The sequence below is a fragment of the Symphalangus syndactylus genome, chromosome 18, assembly GCF_028878055.3.
Source record: "Symphalangus syndactylus isolate Jambi chromosome 18, NHGRI_mSymSyn1-v2.1_pri, whole genome shotgun sequence".
In the NCBI taxonomy this organism is placed as follows: domain Eukaryota; kingdom Metazoa; phylum Chordata; class Mammalia; order Primates; family Hylobatidae; genus Symphalangus; species Symphalangus syndactylus.
The window spans coordinates 63,350,162-63,370,012 of record NC_072440.2 but is presented as its reverse complement, the minus strand read 5'-3'; the positions used below and the strand labels follow the sequence as shown (position 1 = coordinate 63,370,012).

Genomic DNA, 19,851 nt, shown 5'->3' with positions numbered 1-19,851 from the left:
GTCTCAAAAAAAAAAAAAAAAAGAAGTTACTAGCTAGTTTCAGTATTACTTAACATCCAGGAAACTGGATGTGAAAGCTTTTTAGAGAAACTAAACCAATAGGTTATACACAGAGAGAGATTTATTTAGGAATTGGCTCACATGATTGTGGGGACTAGCAAGTTTAAAATCTGTAGGTCAAGCCAGCAGGCTATAAATTCAGGTAAGAGTTGATCTCGAAGTCTGGAACCTAACATCTGTAGAGCAGTCAGCAGGCCAGAAACTCAGGCAGGGTTTGTGTGTTACAGTCTTGAAGCGGAATTCCTGCTTCTCTGGGAAACCTCAGTTTTTGTTCTTAAGGCCTTCAACTGATTGGAGGTGGCCCACCCATATTATGGTGGGTAATCTGTTTTACTTAAAGTCAACTGACTGTCAATGTTAATCACATCTATGAAATAACCTCCCAGCAAGATATTGACAAGTATTTGACCAAACAACGGGGCACCATAGCTTAGCCAAGTTGACACATAAATTAACCATCGGGGGCGAATAGAATATCCAAAAAACAACATACTAGGGGTAGTATATCTTATATAGCTATTATAATTATACAAAACATATAATTATAGGATGAAGATATTAAAATAATCATTAGAACAAAAATATGAACTTTTCTGTCTTTTTTTGAGACCAAGTCCTGCTCTGTCACCGAGGCTGGAGTGCAGTGGTACAATCTTGGCTTACTGCAGCCTTTGCCTCCCGGGTTCAAGCAATTCTCCTGCCTCAGCCTCCCGAGTAGCTGGGATTACAGGCACCCGCTACCATGCCTGGCTAATTTTTGTATTTTTAGTAGAGACGGGGTTTCACCATGTTGCCCAGGCTGGTCTCCAACTCCTGACCTCCAATGATCCACCCGCCTTGGCCTCCCAAAGTGCTGGGATTACAGGTGTGAGCCACGACATCCAGCCAAAAATCACCTTTTTTACAAGGATCAAAACAGTCGTTATGCTGGAGATGGCAGACTCACTGTCACCATGCTCCTTTTGTGTGTCTACTAGGCACGGTGCTGGGTCCACACTCACAGAAACCTTAGGAACTCGCACCCAGGGGCTCCGGCTGTAGCAGAATCCCAAGAATAAAACCTGGTGCTGAAAGAAAGAGTAGGAGACGGGGCCGGGCGCCATGACTCACTCCTGTAATCCCAGCACTTTGGGAGGCTGAGGCGGGCGAATCACGAGGTCAAGAGATAGAGACCACCCTGGCCAACATGGTGAAACCCCGTCTCTACTAAAAATACAAAAATTAGCTGGGCGTGGTGGCTGGCACCTGTAGTCCCAGCTACTCAGGAGGCTGAGGCAGGAGAATCATTTGAACCGAGGAGGCAGAGGTTGCAGTGAGCCGAGATCGCGCCACTGCACTCCAGCCTGGTGACAGAGCGAGACATTGTCTCAAAAAAAAAAAAAAAGCAGGAGACTGGACTCTGGGAGGGCCTCCTGGTGAGAGGGGAGCACAGAGGGGAGAGATGGAGGCAGGAGCATGGGCTTCTGGTGGCCCCAGCAGACCCTGTGGCAGCGTGGCCAGCGTCCTCTGCAAGGAGGAATCTTGGCCAGGATGCTGCTGCAGCAGGCCTCTTCCTGAGGCCCCCCAGCCAGCCCAGCCAGGGTCCCAGCGTCCAGTGACCCCTGTTCCGCAGCAGCAGCTGGGGCCAGCCCCAGGCTCTCTTCCACTCCCAGCTTCTTAAAACAGGAAGTGGAGAGAGTTGTCTGACAAAACACTGGGGCAAACCACATCCTCTCTCTTCACCAAGGGACAGTTTGAGGGAGTGTCAGCAGAGGGAGCTTTAGAGTAGAGACCCCTAGCCAACCGCTGACTGCCATGCACACAGCAGGGCACGCTATGGAGACCCCCAGACAGTCACTCGGGGAGACCCAGCAGGTCCAGTCTCCTCAGAGATCTGTGGCAGCAGGTCCCCACTCCCAAAAGCCACGTGCCCACGGGTGGTCTCTGGTGCCTGAGACTCCAGTCTCATTTGCATCTTTGCAACTTCGAGTTTAAGTGCGTGCCGCATCTCTCTATGTCCTCCCGAGCATAGGAGGGGCACAGCCTGGGGTGGCAGCTGGCATCAATCCCTCAAATCCCCTGGGAGCCACTGGGGAGACTAAGCAGTCCCCAGTGCCCACTTGTCCCTGAGCTGCCATTCTCAGCCCTGTGGGAGGAGACAGGAAGCCCTGAAGAGAAACCAAAGGACCAGGTCAGGAGGGGCTGGGGGGTGGCATGAGCAATCAGGGCAGGGAAGGATGGACAGATGGGGGAATGGAGGGAGGAAGGAATGAATGAAAAGGTGAATGAATGAACAAAGAGAGAAAATGGCCACTCCTCCCTTGCTTTAGTTTACAAAGCACTGGGATCCTCCCAACAGCCTGAAGGACAGAACTTCTGGGAAGCAGACCAGGTGGCTGGCAGGGAGGGGAGGCTTGCCCCGGCTTTCGTGGGCCCAATGGGAGGCAGGGGGCAGGAAGGGGCATCCTGTATGTGTCCTCTCTGCAGCGGCAGCAGCACCTTCCTGGAAGAGGGTCAGGAAACACCCACTGTGGCCCCTCTCCATCACACCCTCATCCAGGACACCAAGTATCAGTCACTCAGCTCACAAGACCCAGGCCCTGACTCCGAGAGAGGATGTGAGGGGTGGGGCACGGGGCTCCCCAGGACTGAGAGACCCGAGATGTGGCCCCGGGCTGGGTGTTGGGGCAGACTGGCTATGGCAGCATCGTGTACCCCAGCAGGCCAGTACCCACGCAGGGAGCCTCCAAACTCCTTCACCTATGACCCTGGGAGAAGACCCTAGCCTTGGAGAATTGGCCTCACTGAAGGGGCCTGCACCAGCCAGCAGGGTCAGGCGGGGCCAGACAGGTTCCCCCCTGGGATATGCAAATGGGCCTCCTGAATCCTGGAGCCAGGTATGGATTCACATACCACCATTGTCCCCAAGTCCCCATCTGCCCCATGGGCACACCCTGCCACCTGTTCCGTGCAAGGGCCCTGAGGCTGCCTCCTTGCGCCCAAGCCCTGCAGGTGCTGAAGCCCACACCACACACACATGGCTCCTGCTTCCTGGGCCAGTGCACGTGCACACACACACGCACACACACACACACCCACCCATACACATACCCACACACGATCACACACATTCACACACACCCCCATACTCACACTCACCCACAAACACCCACACATACACTCACACACAATCACACACATTTACACACACCCACACACTCACACTCACACATTCAGTCACACACACCCTCACACACCGAAACACAATCACACACATTCACACCCACCCACACTCCCCCACACACTCACACTCACATATACTCTCACACACCCCCACACACTCACACACACACCCAAACACAATCACATTCACACACACCCACACACCCCCACACACTCACACTCACATATACACACACCCAAACACAATCACACACATTCACACACACCCACACCCCCACACACTCACACTCACACATACACACACCCAAACACAATCACACACACACCCCACACACACTCATACTCACACATATACGCACACACTCACACTCACACATAATCACACACACACACGCTCACACACACTCTCTCTCACACACACACGCCTTCTCCAGGAGGGGCTGGCTGCCAAGGGCCACCCAGCTTCCTCCCACATCTCACTCACCGTACAATATTTGAGCAGACCTTGGAGTCGGCGGCAACAGCAGCGTGGGCAAAGGCCTGGGAGCCACAGGGGGCCTGGTGTCGAGAGAGGACCACGGCCAGCACAATGACAGCCAGCGCTAGCCCCAGCCCCAGCAGGACCAGGCCAACCATGGCTCCGCAGTCCTGGGCCATGGCTCTGCAGCCCAGGAGGAGAGGGGAGGCCGGTGGGCAGATGGAGGGACAGATGGGTGGGCAGATGAGTGGACAAGAAGATGCATAGATAGACTCACAAGTAATTGGACAGATGGACAAACAGGTGGGGCCACAGACAGACATGAAGATGAATCGACAGACAGGCCAGATAGCTGGACGGAGAGGACAGTAAGAGAAAGATAGTCAGACAGACAATGGGACAGAGATGGGCTTATAGATGGGCAGACAGACAGACAGGTCTGAACAGCAGGCTGCCAGATGGACAGATGGGTGAATGGGCAGACAGCTGGCGGCTGGCAGCTGTGGCGCGCTGCTGCCCTCCCCAGGTGCACACCACAGAGTGGCCAAACTCACGCCTCAACTTCTAGTTTTCAGCTCCTGCTTGTTCCTGGCAGGAGGCCAGGCAGCAAAGCCTCTGAGGGGAGTTTTCCTTGCCTAGAGGAGTCAGCTGCTGTGTTAACTCCCTCACTGCCGGTAGGTCCCAAAGCCCCACCTACCGCCCGCCAGAACCCAGGGTCACACTGTCCCAATGTGCAGAATTTGGTGCCTGCTGCACTGCGGTTGCCAGGTAGGGGCAGGGCTCCCAAGAACCTCCACACCATTACCCGGGTTCCCGGCAGCTCTGGGAAAGCAGAGCTGGGACCGCTCAACTCTCTCCCCTGGATCCGGCAAGGCTGCCCCCCTCCCAGAGTGGAGTCCCGCTCCCCAGCTCCCACCTCTATCCCCTAACCCTCTCTGCATGGCCCAGCTTAGTCAGCATCAAGGTGGAGCTAAATACAGATGGGGGGGGAGGACCCAAGGTGGTGTCACTCAGGACCCGGGTTCAAGTCCTTATGCTTCTGCAGCCTGGCCTGGGTCTCCCAACCCTCCCAGGGTGACCAAGGGCTTCCCAGTCTGCACAGAGGACTGGGGGACTTGATAGTATCAAATGCTGGTGACTACAAGACGCCCATGTGGGGAATGCAGACAGACCATGCCTCTAGCCCTTGGTACCTGGCACCATCCATCCCTGCGACTTGCTGTCCTGGAAATGCAGCATGGACCTCCAAGGAGGGGGGCTGTGCCATGTGGGCGCCCACCCCGCCTGCAGCTCTTTCCCACCCTGGCTGCAGGTCTGCTTCCCTGAATCCAAATCCACTATTACTGTGCTGGCAGCGCAGCCTCTCTGGGGACACTGGCCTGGCTCTGTTCTCCCCAGGCCTCAGGGTGCCTAAACGGGAGGTAGCCAGGAGAGTGAGGACCCACTGAGGGGCTCTGCTGACCAGGCTCAGCAGTGGTGCAGGTGATGTGAGCTGGAATCCTTCCCATGTGGCCCCCACAGTCCTCCATGCTTCCTCTCCAGCTGAACACTGCCTGCTCCAGATGTCTACACCTGGAGTCCGGGCCCCCCCATCTGGGCAGCAGAGAAACTGAGGCACAGAGACAGACTGTGTCCTTACAGGCCACACAGCCTGCCAGGCTCCTGCGTCCAGCCAGAGCCCCTGGTCAGCCTGGACTGGAGTGGTTGTTTAGAGGCAGGCTGTTCCCACGACTGCGTCTCACGGTGGGGGGGTGGACGCCTCCTCCCACCCCCACCTGACTCCCAAGCCTCAGTGACATTGCTCAACCAGGAGCTGAAGTGCATTCCTGGGCTCAGGCCAGCCCACCCACCCACCCGCTGCAGTCCTGGAAGCCCAGAGATCTGGGCAGCAGGAACAGTGGAGACAGCAGCGTGGGGGACGTCCCGCTCCTCTCCCCACCATCCTGGTCAGGCAGAGGCTAGGGTGCAGGGTTCCCCCCAACCCCCAGCAAAGGCCCAGGGAAAGGAATGTGTGTCATTCTGGTCCTGACCTGAGGCACAGCCAGGAAGGTCCCTGTGGGGAAAAGAAAGAGAGATCAGACTGTTACTCTATCTATGTAGAAAGTAGACATAAGAGACTCCATTTTGTTCTGTACTAAGAAAAATTCTTTTGCCTTGAGATGCTGTTAATCTGTAACCCTAGCCCTAACCCTGTGCTCACGGAAACATGTGCTGTGTCCACTCAAGGTTTAATGGATTAAGAGCTATGCAGGATGTGCTTTGTTAAACAAATGCTTGAAGGCAGAATGCTTGTTAAAAGTCATCACCACTCCCTAATCTCAAGTATGCAGGGACACAAAACACTGCAGAAGGCCACAGGGACCTCTGCCTAGGAAAGCCAGGTATTGTCCAAGGTTTCTCCCTATGTGATAGCCTGAAATATGGCCTCGTGGGAAGGGAAAGACCTGACCGTCCCCCAGCCCGACACCCATAAAGGGTCTGTGCTGAGGAGGATTAGTAAAAGACGAAGGCCTCTTTACAGTTGAGATAAGAGGAAGGCATCTGTCTCCTGCTCGTCCCTGGGCAATGGAATGTCTCCGTGTAAAACCCGATTGTATATTCCATCTACTGAGATAGGAGAAAACCGCCTTAGGGCTGGAGGTGAGACATGCTGGTGGCAATACTGCTCTTTAATGCATTGAGATGTTTATGTATGTGCATATCAAAGCACAGCACCTTCTTCTTAACCTTGTTTATGACACAGAGACATTTGTTCACATGTTTTCCTGCTGACCCTCTCCCCACTATTACCCTATTGTCCTGCCACATCCCCCTCTCCGAGATGGTAGAGAGAATGATCAATCAATACTGAGGGAACTCAGAGACTGGTGCCAGCCTGGGTCCTCCGTATGCTGAGTGCAGGTCCCCTGGGCCTACTTTTCTTTCTCTATATTTTGTCTCTGTCTCTTTCTTTTCTCAGTCTCTTGTCCCACCTGATGAGAAGCGCCCACAAGTGTGGAGGGGCAGGCCACCCCTTCAGGTCCCTGAATGTCCTTCCTCAGGAAATGATGGGAGAAGGGGTGATGAGAATGAAGGAGAGGATTTATGTCCCCCAACCCCCGAGGTAGTCCTGGGCTGAGCCCCATGGGACCTGGAGAACCAGGGTGTACCCCACCAGCGTGTCAGGTCCAGGAAGCCTCGTGGCCAGGTCCCACTTCTCTTGCTGCTGTGCCACCCAGAGCAAGGCCTGCCCTTCCGACCTCGGTCTTCTCCCCTGCAAATGGGGCCACGGCCTTTCCTCTCAGGCCAAAATAAGGATTGAGGCCGGGTGCAGTGGCTCACCCCTGTAATCCTAGCACTTTGGGAGACTGAGATGGGGGGACTGCTTGAAGTCAGGAGTTAAGACCAGCCTGGTCAACATAGTGAGACCCCATCTCTATTGGTTTAAATTAAAAAAAAAAAAATTAAATAAATAAGGATTGAGGAGTGACTTGTACACCAGTTGAGCCCACCTCCATCTCACCCCTGTGGAGCCCCAGAGACACAGTCCTCCAGGGCTCAGACCCAGTGGTACTTGACTCTGCAGGCATAAAACCCTGTTTGTCTGTGGGCCCTTTGGAATCACCAGGTTTTCGGGGCTCCTGAAGGATAGCCCCGACCTGGCCTCACCTGGGCCCTGGCCCCAGTGCCCCTGGTGATATCCAGGTGCTGGGCTGTGATCACCGCCCCCCACCAGCCCTTCCCAGAACCCTGCCCCAGGTGTTGGAACTGTGCACAGAGGAGGGAGCAGGCCCCGAGGGAGGCCTGGAGGGGCTGCCGATGGTGAAGGCTGCTGTGTCTAGCTGTTTCCTTCCGGACCCACTCCCTCTGGGCTGCGTCCCCGGCTGGTCTAACCCCTGATCCCTGGGATGTGGGGACATCTTCCCGTTTGCTGTTCCCTGAGAACCAGGCCTCCCTCTGGAGAGGATCACAAGCTTGTGTTTCACTCTGGGCTTGCATTTGGAAAACCCCCAGGGGCGTGGCTCTGACCAAGATGTTTTCCTCCAGCCTGTTGCCCAGTCCCCATTCCTCGGACCTCAGCTTCACCTCCCGTGTCATTGGCAGGGTCAGCTGGACGCCTAAGGGTCTGAGAAGGCACCCGGGTTCCCAGCATCAGCTGGCCACCCTCTCTGCCTAAGAAAGCGCCAGGGTCGCAGCACCCCCTGGTGGCTAGTCCTAGGTAGTGTCACTGCCCAGCCCCAGTAAGGGAGGGCCTGGCCCCAAAGTCCGGGGGATCAGGGTGGGAAGGGGCAGGGCTTGGTGTGAACCTTCCCCTGGCCCCCAGCCATGTGCCTGGCTTTCCCTATGCTAAAGATGCTGAGGCTAGTTCCAGTGCCCGCATTATGAAGATGTCCGAATCCCACCTCTCCATTCCTCCCCAGCCAGATGGCTCCATTTCACACACAATACACTGAGGCCCAGAGAGTGGGGAGCCAGGCCAGGGAGGCCGCCTGGAGCCTGGCACAGTGGCCTCATTTATTGTGCTGCTCTGCTGCTCACAGGGAAAGCCCGTCCCCCAAAGTCCCCTTCCTGGTCCTGGTGAGTATCTTGACCCTGGATTGCTTGTCAGCCTTGTTCTCCTGGAGCACTCAGTAGCCGGCAGGCTCCCCGCCTTTCCTGGAGTCCGAGGCAGCTGCCCAGCCACCAGCCGTGCGGACGATGGCTTGCACCACAGCGATGAAGCTGGACGCGATCTGGGTGTGATGGTGCCGGGTCTCCAGGGCTGAAGTCACTGCCTGGGGGTGGGAGGAGAGGGGAAGCCTGAGCAGGGCTCCAGATGCCATCTGAACCACGCCTGTGTGGTCACAGACCTCAGCCTAGGTGGTGCCATTTCGGGCCAGGTCATCAGGAAGAGCAGGTTGGGGCCTGCTGGGTCTCACTGGAGCAGGGGGTTTGGCCCTCACGGCACAGGGGCTCCAGATGGCCCAGGCACTAGAGAGAGGACACCAACCATTGTCCACTCCGTGATGATCCAGGCCTCCAGCCCAGGATGCCCTGGGCCCCACACCATAACTCAGTTTCTCCAACCCCCGGCCCACCTGGTCAATATTTCTCTCCACTGTCGAGACGTTGGGCAGAAGCTGGTTGTGCAGCCGGGGCTCCTCCACGACCTGCTTCACGTCATAGCCGAAACAGAGGTTGTAGATGATGGCCTGGGGCATGGGAGTGTGATCAGCATGGCCTGAGGGCTGTGCAGGGTGGGCAGGGCCAGGGAAAAAAGGCGTGACACATACCAGTGCAGTGGCCGTGGTGATCTGTGTGCCCCCAGCAGCTCCCACCACCATCCGGACCTGGCCGTCCTGGCCCACCATGATCGCCGGGCACATGGACGAGAGCGGCTGCTTCCCTGCGGCCGATGGGAGAAGACAGGGATGCCCGTCAGCTGCCTGCCTAGGACACCTGCCCCTCTCTACCCCAGTCCCCCACCCTCGGACCTTCACCCCATACCTGGCTGGATGAAATTGGCAGGTGAGGGGGCACCCCAAACTCGTTGGTGATGCTGGGAGAGCTGAAGTCATCCATTTCATTATTGAACAGGATCCCGCTGACCGGGGAGCGGACCTTGGAGCCAAAGCTACCGCCCAGCCAGGTCAGACAGTGCCCAACCTCGCCTGGCCCAGCCTGGTCCCTATCCACCCACTGAAGCTCAAACATACTCCTTGAGAGGCCCAGGACAAGCTACCAAGGTCGGGCCTCAGTTTCCCACCAGGAAAAGAGGTGATGGAGCCACCTTACTGGATAAGCGGGCAGTCCCTGGGCCACCCGCCCTTGGCCCTGCCCCGCCCAGGTGGCCCAGCAGCCCCTACTAGAGGTTGATGGTGCTGGTGGCGGACACAGCACTGCCGTCCTCTGCGACAACAGACAGGTGAGCAGTGCCCCCGTCATCTGGCGTGTAGAACTCGGGCTTGTAGTAGGAGATCGGGTGAGTGGTGTCATCAGAGATCTGGGCCCGGAGCTGGGCAGCGAAGAACTCCGAGGTCATGTTGCGGACCACCTGCCAAGACCCCAGAGCTGGCCTGAGGAGGTGGGGAGGGAGGGTGGGGAGGGGGCACAGGTCTCAGAAGGCCCCTGACTGTGGCTCTGACCACAATCCTCCAGCACCCACAGCCTTCCGTGGCTCCCCGGGGCCCAAGGGCAGGCCCAGGACCTTGCATGACCAGTCTGACTCCCTGTCTCTGTCGCGTTCCAGCAACTCTGAATGTCTGTCTGCCTGGTCCTCAGCCTCCAGACCCTTGCCGCATTCAATCACTCATTCCTTCATACAAAAAATATTTCTAGAAGGCTGGGCGCGGTGGCTCAAGCCTGTAATCCCAGCACGTTGGGAGGCGGAGTCACAAGGACAAGAGATCAAGGCCATCCTGGCTAACACGGTGAAACCCCGTCTCTACTAAAAATACAAAAAATTAGCCAGGCATGGTGGCGGGCGCCTGTAGTCCCTCAGGAGGCTGAGGCAGGAGAATGGCATGAACTTGGGAGGCAGAGCTTGCAGTGAGCCGAGATCGTGCCATCGCACTGTAGCCTGGGCGACAGAGCAAGACTCCGTCTCAAAAAAAAAAAAAAAAAAAAAAAAAAAAAAATATATATATATATATATATATATATTTCTAGAGTTTGCACTGCATGCCTGGCACTGGGGAATCAACAGGGAACAGACACTTAGGTCCTGCCCTCATGCCAAGAAAAACAAACACACACAAGGAAAATGCTGAAACCACAAGCCAGGTAATGGGAATCAAGAGGCATGAGGTATGGTCAGAGTGGTCAGGGAGGGCTTCTCGGAAGAGGCAACGTGTGAAAAGAGCCTGGAATGCGGCCCAAATGGTCAGTGCAAAGGCCCTGAGGCAGGTGGTATACGCTGGTGAGCGATAGGCAGAGAGTGAATGGGGTAGAGGGGGAGAAGAGGATGAAGATGCAGGCTGGGGCCCATCCTACAGGACCTCCTAGGTCCCATAACAACCGGCTTTTGCTCTGTGCCATGCAGGCTTAGAGCAGAGGAATGAGCAGGCTGGGGAGTGTTTTCACAGGGTCACTCTGGCAGCTATGACGGGGATAAGGATAAAGCCCAAAGGGAAGGCTGTGGGTCTCAACCAGGCGAGAGATGACGGCCTGGGTGGCAGAAAGAGAAGAATCAAGGATGGCGCTGACTAGGGAAGTAAACCCTGCAGAAGGGGCAGGTTTGGGGATGGTCAGGAGCTTGATTTTGAATACTTCATCAGACCTGAAGAGCATGGGTGCACTTATTTAAAAAAAAAAAAAAAAAAAGCATGGGTTCACAGGCAAGGGCGGGCTGAGAGATGAACATGGAGGTATTGACATTGAGTGGCTGCTGGATGCCATGAGCCTGGCCAAGGTCCCCAAGGCAGTGGCGAGGAGGAGATGAGGAGGTTAAGGAGGAGACAGAGAGGATGGACCCGAAGGCCGAAGAAAATGCCTCAAGAGAGTTTCAACGCCGGGCACGGTGTCTCACGCCTGTAATCCCAACACTTTGGGAGGCCGAGGCGGGCGGATCACGAGATCGAGACCATCCTGGCTAACACAGTGAAACCCCGTCTCTACTAAAAATACAAAAAATTTGCTCGGCGCGGTGGTGGGCGCCTATAGTCCCAGCTACCTGGGGGGCTGAGGCAGGAGAATGGCCTGAACCTGGGAGGTGGAGCTTGCAGTGAGCCGAGATCGCGCCACTGCACTGCAGCCTGGGGGACAGCCTGGGGGACAGAGTGAGACTCTGTCTCAAAAAAAAAAAAAAAAAGAGAGAGTTTCAGCAACACCCCACGGATTAGTTGACCAATCCCAGGGAAAGGTGTTCTGTCTGAATCTGCCCTCAAGGAAACAGAACGGCAAATCCAGGATGTGGGACATTTTCCAAGACTACTGCCCCGGGCTTTAAAAATCAACAAAACAGGCCGGGCGCGATGGCTCACGCCTGTAATCCCAGCACTTTGGGAGGCCAAGGCGGCGGATCACGAGGTCAGGAGATCGAGATCACGGTGAAACCCCGTCTCTACTAAAAATACAAAAAACTAGCTGGGCGCAGTGGTGGGCCCCTGTAGTCCCAGCTACTTGGGAGGCTGAGGCAGGAGAATGGCGTGAACCCAGGAGGTGGAGCTTGCAGGGAGCCGAGATCGCGCCACTGCACTCCAGCCTGGGCGACAGAGCGAGACTCCGTCTGAAAAAAAAAAAAAAAAAACACACCTGTAATCCCAGTGCTTTGGGAGGCTGAGGTGGGAGGATAGTTTGATCCCAGGAGTTTGAGACCAGTCTGGGCAAGACTAGTCATGGCAAGACCCTGTCTCTAAAAAAAATACAAAAATTATCCAGGTTTGGTGGCACGTGCCTCTGGTCCCAGCTGCTCAGGGGGCTGAAGTGGGAGGACTGCTTGAGCCCTGGAGGCTGAGGCTGCAGTGAGCCAAGATCACACCATTGCACTCCAACCTGGATGACAGAGACTCTATCCAAACAAAAACAAAACAGCCAAGGGAGCCTACTGTAGGTAAAGAGAAGGGACAGCAGGTTGTGTCACCCCAACATCCTGCTGTGTTATGTTCAAGTCTCACTTTTGAGACACACCCTGAGGTGTGACATCAGTAACCTACTGTGGAATCCCTCAGAAAAACATGAATCCCAATAGACGTGGGTGGAGATGGAGATAGTTAGGAAATCCGGCAGAAACGTCCACACTACAGACTCCAGGGAAAGGTAACATTGACGCTTGGGCAGTTTTGGGGTTTTTTTACATTTTTGTAGGTGTGAAAATTTGCAAAATGAAAACTTTTTTTTGAGATGGAGTCTTGCTCTGTCACCCAGGCTGGAGTGCAGTGGGGCGATCTCGGCTCACTGCACGCTCCGCCTCCCGGGTTCGCGCCATTCTCCTGCCTCAGCCTCCCCAGCAGCTGGGACTACAGGCGCATGCCGCGACGCCCAGCTAATTTTTTTGTATTTTTAGTAGAGACGGGGTTTCACCGTTAGCCAGTATGGTCTCGATCTCCTGACCTCGTGATCTGCCCGCCTCGGCCTCCCAAAGTGCTGGGATTACAGGCATGAGCCACCGCACCCGGCTGCAAAATGAAAACTTGAGGAGTGTGGTGACCTGTATGAGATGCTGCTGAGTGGGGCCTGATGGGGAAACTGAGGCTGGACATGGCGATCTGGTGGCATGGGGATAGAGCAGAGGAGGGGATACTCTGATGGGAGAGAGGACATAGCCCAGCCATGTTTGGTGTAAGAGAAGCAAAGGACAGAAGGAGGCAGCAGATGGAAGTTTCTAGAGCAACAACAGCTGCCTTTCTTTCGGGAATAATCCCTGATAAAGAAGTAAATGGTCAGAGGCAGAAAGGAGCATTGTAGGAACAGCACCCTGAGCCAGCGAGTGGATGAAGGAGCTGGCCTTAGCCAAAAGGGAGGGCAGAGGGACATGCTGTAGTGGCCCTGTCCCCTCAGAGAGACAAGACACCAGGTCACTGGCTGCAGCGGGAGTCAGAGGTGCAGAATGCTCACGGGGAAAGAGAAGACACCACCCGGGCAGCTGACGTCCCTCCTGGGAGGTCACTGGTCAGTGTGGGGGGTCTGCAGATCTGCCCAGGAATGCCAAGGACCCGAGTAGGTAAGGAGGGATGTGAGGATCCTCAGCGGGAAGGGATATGACAGGGTCTCATAGGGACCCAGCATGGAGCTGGGGCAACTACTGAGTGAGTGGGTCAGGCGGTGCAAGGCTGAGGGTGGCATCTGGGAAGCGTTAGTTTGGAGTGACAGGGAGTGGGTGGCTGAGGTCTCTTTCACCTGGCCCTCTCCCTTTCACCCACCCGTCTCACCATGCCCGAGGGCTGCAATGCCCCCATGCGTTCCTCATCTCAGCACTGAGCACTCGAGAACCACAGCATGTGCAAAGGACCTGAGGTAGGAGGGTGGCCACTAATTCCCCACACTGTCAGTTCTGTGGGGCAGAAGCCAAGACTGGGGGTCACCCACCAGTCCATCCGAGCACACAGTAGGCCCGCAATCAAAGTCTGTGGCAGGAATGGATTCATAAAGCATATATGAGGCTGTAGCCACCCTGGGGAGCCCACCTGATGCCTCTACAGCAGGCCCCACACCCACAGTGGGCCAGCCCCTGCCCCTTACCTCAGTCACATCCACAAACTTGGGGTCCCCAAGCAGGGTCCTCTTGGCGTAGGCAAACCGGAAAGCCTCTACGATGCGGTGGTACGTCAGGCCCTTCTGCTCAGGGGTCTCCATGCTTGCCCGGGAGAAGTTGTACCCTGGTTGATCAGAGCCAGGTGCACGTTGCTGAGCCCCAGAGGCTCTGAGGGGCTCAGAGGGTTAACACCTGCCTCAGCCACTTTGCCCACTTCAAGGAGCGTTTAATAACCAATAGCAGCAGCTGCTTCAGAAGGCTGTGGTGAGAGTGAAGTAAGGTGAGGGCTCCCGAGCCTGGACCTCGCATCACGCATCAGCTCTGGCCATGCAATGACCAAGTGGCAGGGCCACCCACTGGACCAGGGGTGCCCTCTGGACCAGGCCCTGCAGCCCTGAGCTTCTGCACCTCTCTCCCTCCTGATGACTCCTGTTCCTCCTCCAACCCTTCAGCATTGCCCGCTTCAGCCCTGTCGCTCTGCACTGCCTCCTTCAGGACATGGTGAGCTGTGACACAGGGACACTTCCTCCGGAGCTCAGTGATGGCAAGACGTGGCATGGGGGGCGAGCAGAGATGCAGCAGCGGTGGGGCGTGGGGAGAGAGAGGCAGTGTCATAGGCCCCACCGCAGGGCTGTGGTGCGACCACTCACCTTTGAGGATGTTGAGGATGAGGGCCAGCACGGGCCCGCTGAGCGGCGCACTGGGCATGTACAGCACTGCGTCTCCCAGGCTGATGTTCAGCGGGTGCTCGACCAGCTCAGCACGGTAGTTGTTCAGATCCTCAGCTGTCACAATGCCCCCTGCAATGGGACAGCAGCTCGAATGGGCACTGGGATGTGGCTGCACCATCGCGTGGAGGATGGAGCTGCACCAGTGGTGTTAGGGGCAGGCATGGCTGCATCATGGTGGTGGGGAAAAGCCTGTACCTACCAGGGAGGATAGAGTGCACTACTGGAGGGGTGGGACTGTGCCCTGGGAGGGGGCCACAGGCAACCTCACCTCCTTGGGAACTCTCACCCGCTCCTGAACTCCTGTCTCCCTGACACTGCTCACCACCTCACAGCCAGGCTGGGGCCACCTGCCCTCTGCCTGCTTGGCTTACTGGCTTCCTGTCTGCCCTCTCTCATCTGTGGCCAGAGAGTGTTTTCCTTTTTTTTCTTTAGAGATAGGATCTTGCTCTGTCAACCAGGCCGGAGTGCAGTGGCTTAATCACAGCCTTGAACTCCTGGGCTCAAGTGATCCTCCAGCAGATCCTCCTCAGTAGCTGAGACTAAAGGCGCCACCACACCCAGCAAATTTTAATTTTTTTGTTGGGTTTTGCGATATTTCTTTTTTTTTTTTGAGACGGAGTCTCGCTCTATCGCCCAGGCTGGAGTGCAGTGGTGCAATCTCGGCTCACTGCAAGCTCCGCCTCCCAGGTTCATGCCATTCTGCTGCCTCAGCCTCCCGAGTAGCTGGGACTACAGGCACCCACCACCACACCTGGATAATTTTTTTGTATTTTTAGTAGAGACAGGTTTCACTGTGTTAGCTAGGATGGTCTCGATCTCCTGACCTCGTGATCCGCCTGCCTTGGCCTCCCAAAGTGCTGGAATTACAGGAGTGAGCCACCACGCCCGGCCGTGTTTTGCTATATTTCTTTTCACTGTGCTTTGAATTTTTAATGTTTTCTTGTTCCCCACCCCCACTATATTTATGTAGATTCTCAATATTTTTTTTTGTAGACTCACTATGTTGCCCAGGCTTGTCTTGGACCTCCTGGCCTCAACTTCTACCTCAGCCTCCCAAAGTGTTGGGATTACAGGCATGAGACACCAAGCTTGGCCTCAGACGGCCTTTTTTTTTTTTTTATTTGAGTTGGAGTCTCGCTCTGTGGAGTGCAGTGGTGCAATCTCAGCGCACTGCAACCTCAGTCTCCCAGGTTCTAGCGATTCTCCTGCCACAGCCTCCCAAGTAGCTGGGATTACAGGCACAACCCACCATGCCTAATTTTGTATCTTTAGTAGAGACAGGGTTTCACCATGTTGGCCAGGCTGGTCTTGAACTCCTGACCTCAGGTGATCCACCCGCCTCAGCCTCCCAAAGTGCTGGGATTACAGACGTGAGCCACCGCGCCTGGTTCAGAGGGCCTTTTTTTTTTTTTTTTTTTTGAGACGGAGTCTGGCTCTGTCACCCAGGCTGGAGTGCAGTGGCGCAATCTCGGCTCACTGCAAGCTCCACCTCCCAGGTTCACGCCATTCTCCTGCCTCAGCCTCCCAAGTAGCTGGGACTACAGGCGCCCGCCACTACGCCCGGCTAATTTTTTTTTTTTTTTTGTATTTTTAGTAGAGACGGGATTTCACCGTGTTAGCCAGGATGGTCTTGATCTCCTGACCTCATGATCCGCCCGCCTCGGCCTCCCAAAGTGCTGGGATTACAGGCATGAGCCACCACGCCCGGCCCTCAGAGGGCCTTTTCTAAGTAGAGAATTCCTGCCGGTGTCCCTGCCGCTTGGCCTCTTCTCCTCATGATGAATGGATAGAGGGAGGGAGGGAGGCTCTTAATTCTCCTGGAGTCAGCTCCAGACAGACAGGGTATTGGCATGCCAATTTCCAGCCTCAGTGGTAAAGGTCAACACGCTAATCATCCTCCTCCATGAAACAGCGACAAAAATTACCTGAAGAAAGCCACAGCCAAGCTCCAGGCCCCTGCCTCACAAAACCCCTTCCCCATGCCTCTCTCAAGGCGACCCTCATCCCTTGTAACCCTCTTGGTGAATCAAAGCCCCCTCTACCTGGGCCTTAGCCCAGCTGTTCCTCTGCTAGGAATCCCTTCCTCTCTCTGCCTAACAAAGTTATCTGCAGCCCAGCTGCCACCTCCTCCAAGAAGTCCTCCTGGATCTTCAGGCTGTATTCTAGTGCTTCCTTAGCCCTGGCTCTTGCCTGCACCTGCATTTACCCCACCAGGGACTTGCTCTCCTGGACTGCAGGGCCTCTCTCAGTTTTGACATAAGCAGGAGCTGTGGACCCACATGGCCAGTCACTGACCCGCCTCCACCAGGAACTTCCTGCAGGCTCAGGCAGGACAGGAGGACCCCAGGGCTCTGGGCCACAGCTCAGGGTTTCTACTACAGGGTTTCTCACCCAGGCCCCTGAGGTTACCCACTCACCGGCCGCCTGGATGTCCTTCACAGTCTGGGCCGTGAGGCTGCCGTTGTAGAAGGCCTGGGCACCCTCGATGGCCAGCGTCTCGTAGGTGTCAGCCAGCCGCGGCAGGGTCAGTCTCTCCCCCTCCCGAAGCACCTTTCCATCCCGGCAGAACACCTCACTGGGGCAGAGGGGGCTCACGTGAAGCAGCAGGTGGGGTGGACTCAGCTAGACCACCCCCCACACCCATCCACATAGGAGAACGGAGCAGAACAGGGGCAGCGCCTGTCACAGGTGGGTGGCCCCGTCACTCAGCGCTCATCCTCCTAGTGTCCCTTCCGGGAGTCTCCTAGTGTCCCTTGCCACTCAGGACACATGGCCAGCCACAGTGGCCAGTGGGACCCCACACTCAGAATGTGTCCCCACACATGGTGGGAAGGGTCTGTATCTCCTCATCCCATTATCAGCGCAGGGTCCTGAAGGCAGAGGGCCGCTCCACTGCTGCTACGGCCTGCAAGGTCCTTGGGATGTGCCTGCACTGCCTGTGTCAGGGGGCTGCACCCACAGACATACCACAAGACAGGCTGCTGCTCAATGACGGTCCGCTTGTTTTCCAGGGCTGCTGCCAAGCCCTTGCCCACGGGGAAGCCCTGGCGGGCCAGCTGGATGCTGGGCTGGAAGAGGCGAGCCCAGGGCAGCCGCCCATGCCGCTGATGTGCCAGCTCATAGCCTCGGATCTCCCCGGGCACCGCCACTGACAGCCCCCCTGGGGAGAGAGAGCCACAGTTAGTGACCCTAAGTGGGGGACATTGGAATCTCTCGCAGGCGGCATCCCAGGCACATTCCCTGACTCATTTTACAGATGGGGCAATGAGGCTTAGGAGGAAAGATTTTTTTTTTCTTTTTTGAGATGGGGTCTTGCCATCTTGCCCAGCCTGATCTCGAACTCCTGGACTCAAGCAATCCTCCCACCTCAGCCTCCTGAGTAGCTGAAATTATAGGCGTGAACCACCACACCCAGCAGAAGGGGATTTTTATTTTATTTATTTATTTAATTTTTAATTTTAATCTTTTTTTTTTAGGAGGGGATGTTTAATTTTTTTTTTTAGGAGAGGCTCAGCAGGTAGGAGTGTACATGGACCAGGGATGTCTCAGGAGGGCACAGGAGGGGAAGCAGTAGCATGCGGCTGGGTTTTGCTGTCCCAGAATGAAGTGTCTGTCTGTGCAGGTGCCTGCATGTCTAAAATCCTGTGCCAGGCCAGACCCCCTCTCATCTTGTTGACCACAAAGCCTTATCCTGTAGGACTCATGGGCTCCACCAGAATGTGCCAAAGCAAGAGCAGGTCCCGCCCTGACCCAGGTCAAGCACAGGCCACCCTCAAGACCCAGCCAGCCCCAAGAAAGGGCTCCCTTCCTCTTTTCTACTGCCCCAGAGAGGCAAGACTGAGCCTTAACCTCCATCCTGTCCCCTCTCCCAGCCTCAGTTTCTCCATCCAACTATAAGGGTTTTTGTTTGTTGTCTGTTTTGAGACAGGGTCTCACTCTGTTGTCCCAGCTGGATGCAGTGGTGCAATCACGGCTCACTGCAGCCTTGGCTTCCCAGGCTCAAGCGATCCTCCCACCTCAGCCTCTGAAGTAGCTGAGACTACAGACATACCCCACCACACGTGGCTTTTATTTTTTGAGATGGAGTTTCACTCTTGTTGCCCAGGCTGGAGTACAATGGCACAATCTTGGCTCACTCCAACCTCCACCTCCCGAGTTCAAGCAATTCTCCTGCCTCAGCCTCCCAAGTAGCTGGGATTACAGGCATGCACCACCATGCCTTGCTAATTTTTGTATTTTTAGTAGAGACGGGGTTTCATCAGGTTGGTCAGGCTGGTCTTGAACTCCTAACATCCTCCTCAGCCTCTCAAAGTTCTGGGATTACAGGCGTGAGCCACCACTCTCAGCCTAATTTTTTATTTTTGTTTTTTGTAGAGACAGGGGTCTCACTATGTTGCCAAGACTGGTCTCAAACTCTGGCCTCAAGCAATCCTCCCACCTCAGCCTCCCAACATGCTGGGTACAGGTGCACCTAGCCTAAAGGGGTTTTGCCTTCCAGTTCTGACAGACCCCTGGGCCTGCTTCCCCGCTGAGCCTCACTGCCCATATGGACACTACAGACACTGACCCTTTGCCCAGAAAGGTACAACTATGGCCTCTGCCCCCAGGTACTCTCTTGCTCTTGCCAGAGATGATGGGGCCATTTGGCTACTCCCAGTCTTGGCGGCGGCGGCTCTAGAACTGCCTCTTCCACCCTGAAGCCTGGCACAAGTTTCCAAGAGCTGGTGGTTTCAATTCCTAGAAGCTGCACATACATCCCGGAAGGTCTGACACCCAGCACATGATTCCTTCCACCTTGCAGTCAGACAGAAGTTTTTGTTTGTTTGTTTTGCTTTTTTGTTTGTTTTTGAGATGGAGTCTTGCTCTGTCTCCCAGACTGGAGTGCAGTGGCATGATCTCAGTTCACTACAACCTCTGCCTCCCAGGTTCAAGCGATTCTCCTGCCTCAGCCTCCCGAGTAGCTGGGATTACAGGCACATGCCAGCACACCAGGCTGTTTTGTATTTTTAGTAGAGATGGGGTTGTGCCATAATGGCCAGGCTGGTTTCAAACTCCTGACCTCGGGTGATCCACCCACCTCGGCCTTCCAAGGTGCTGGGATGACAGGCGTGAGCCACCGTGCCCAGCCAAGACAGGAGAAGTTCTAATGTTTGATAGCAGACCAGGGTGACGATGCTTAGCAACAGTATTTTGTATATTTCAAAGTAACAAAGAGAGGACTATGGTGCTAACACCCAGAAATGAAAAATATTCAAGGTGACGGAGACCCC

At 55.5% G+C, this 19,851-nt stretch overlaps 1 protein-coding gene across 1 annotated transcript; it reads right to left on the bottom strand.

Moving 5' to 3' along the window:
* Positions 1 to 8,141: 8,141 nt before the first annotated feature.
* On the bottom strand, positions 8,142 to 17,116 carry LOC129468143 (glutathione hydrolase light chain 2-like). The gene is given in 9 exon segments (XM_063623457.1): positions 8,142 to 8,454; positions 8,758 to 8,907; positions 9,010 to 9,065; positions 9,167 to 9,190; positions 9,193 to 9,293; positions 9,526 to 9,713; positions 13,838 to 13,974; positions 14,501 to 14,650; positions 16,999 to 17,116. Coding segments are annotated over 8 exon segments (861 nt in total). The 5' UTR covers positions 14,559 to 14,650; positions 16,999 to 17,116; the 3' UTR covers positions 8,142 to 8,307.
* Positions 17,117 to 19,851: the final 2,735 nt, after the last annotated feature.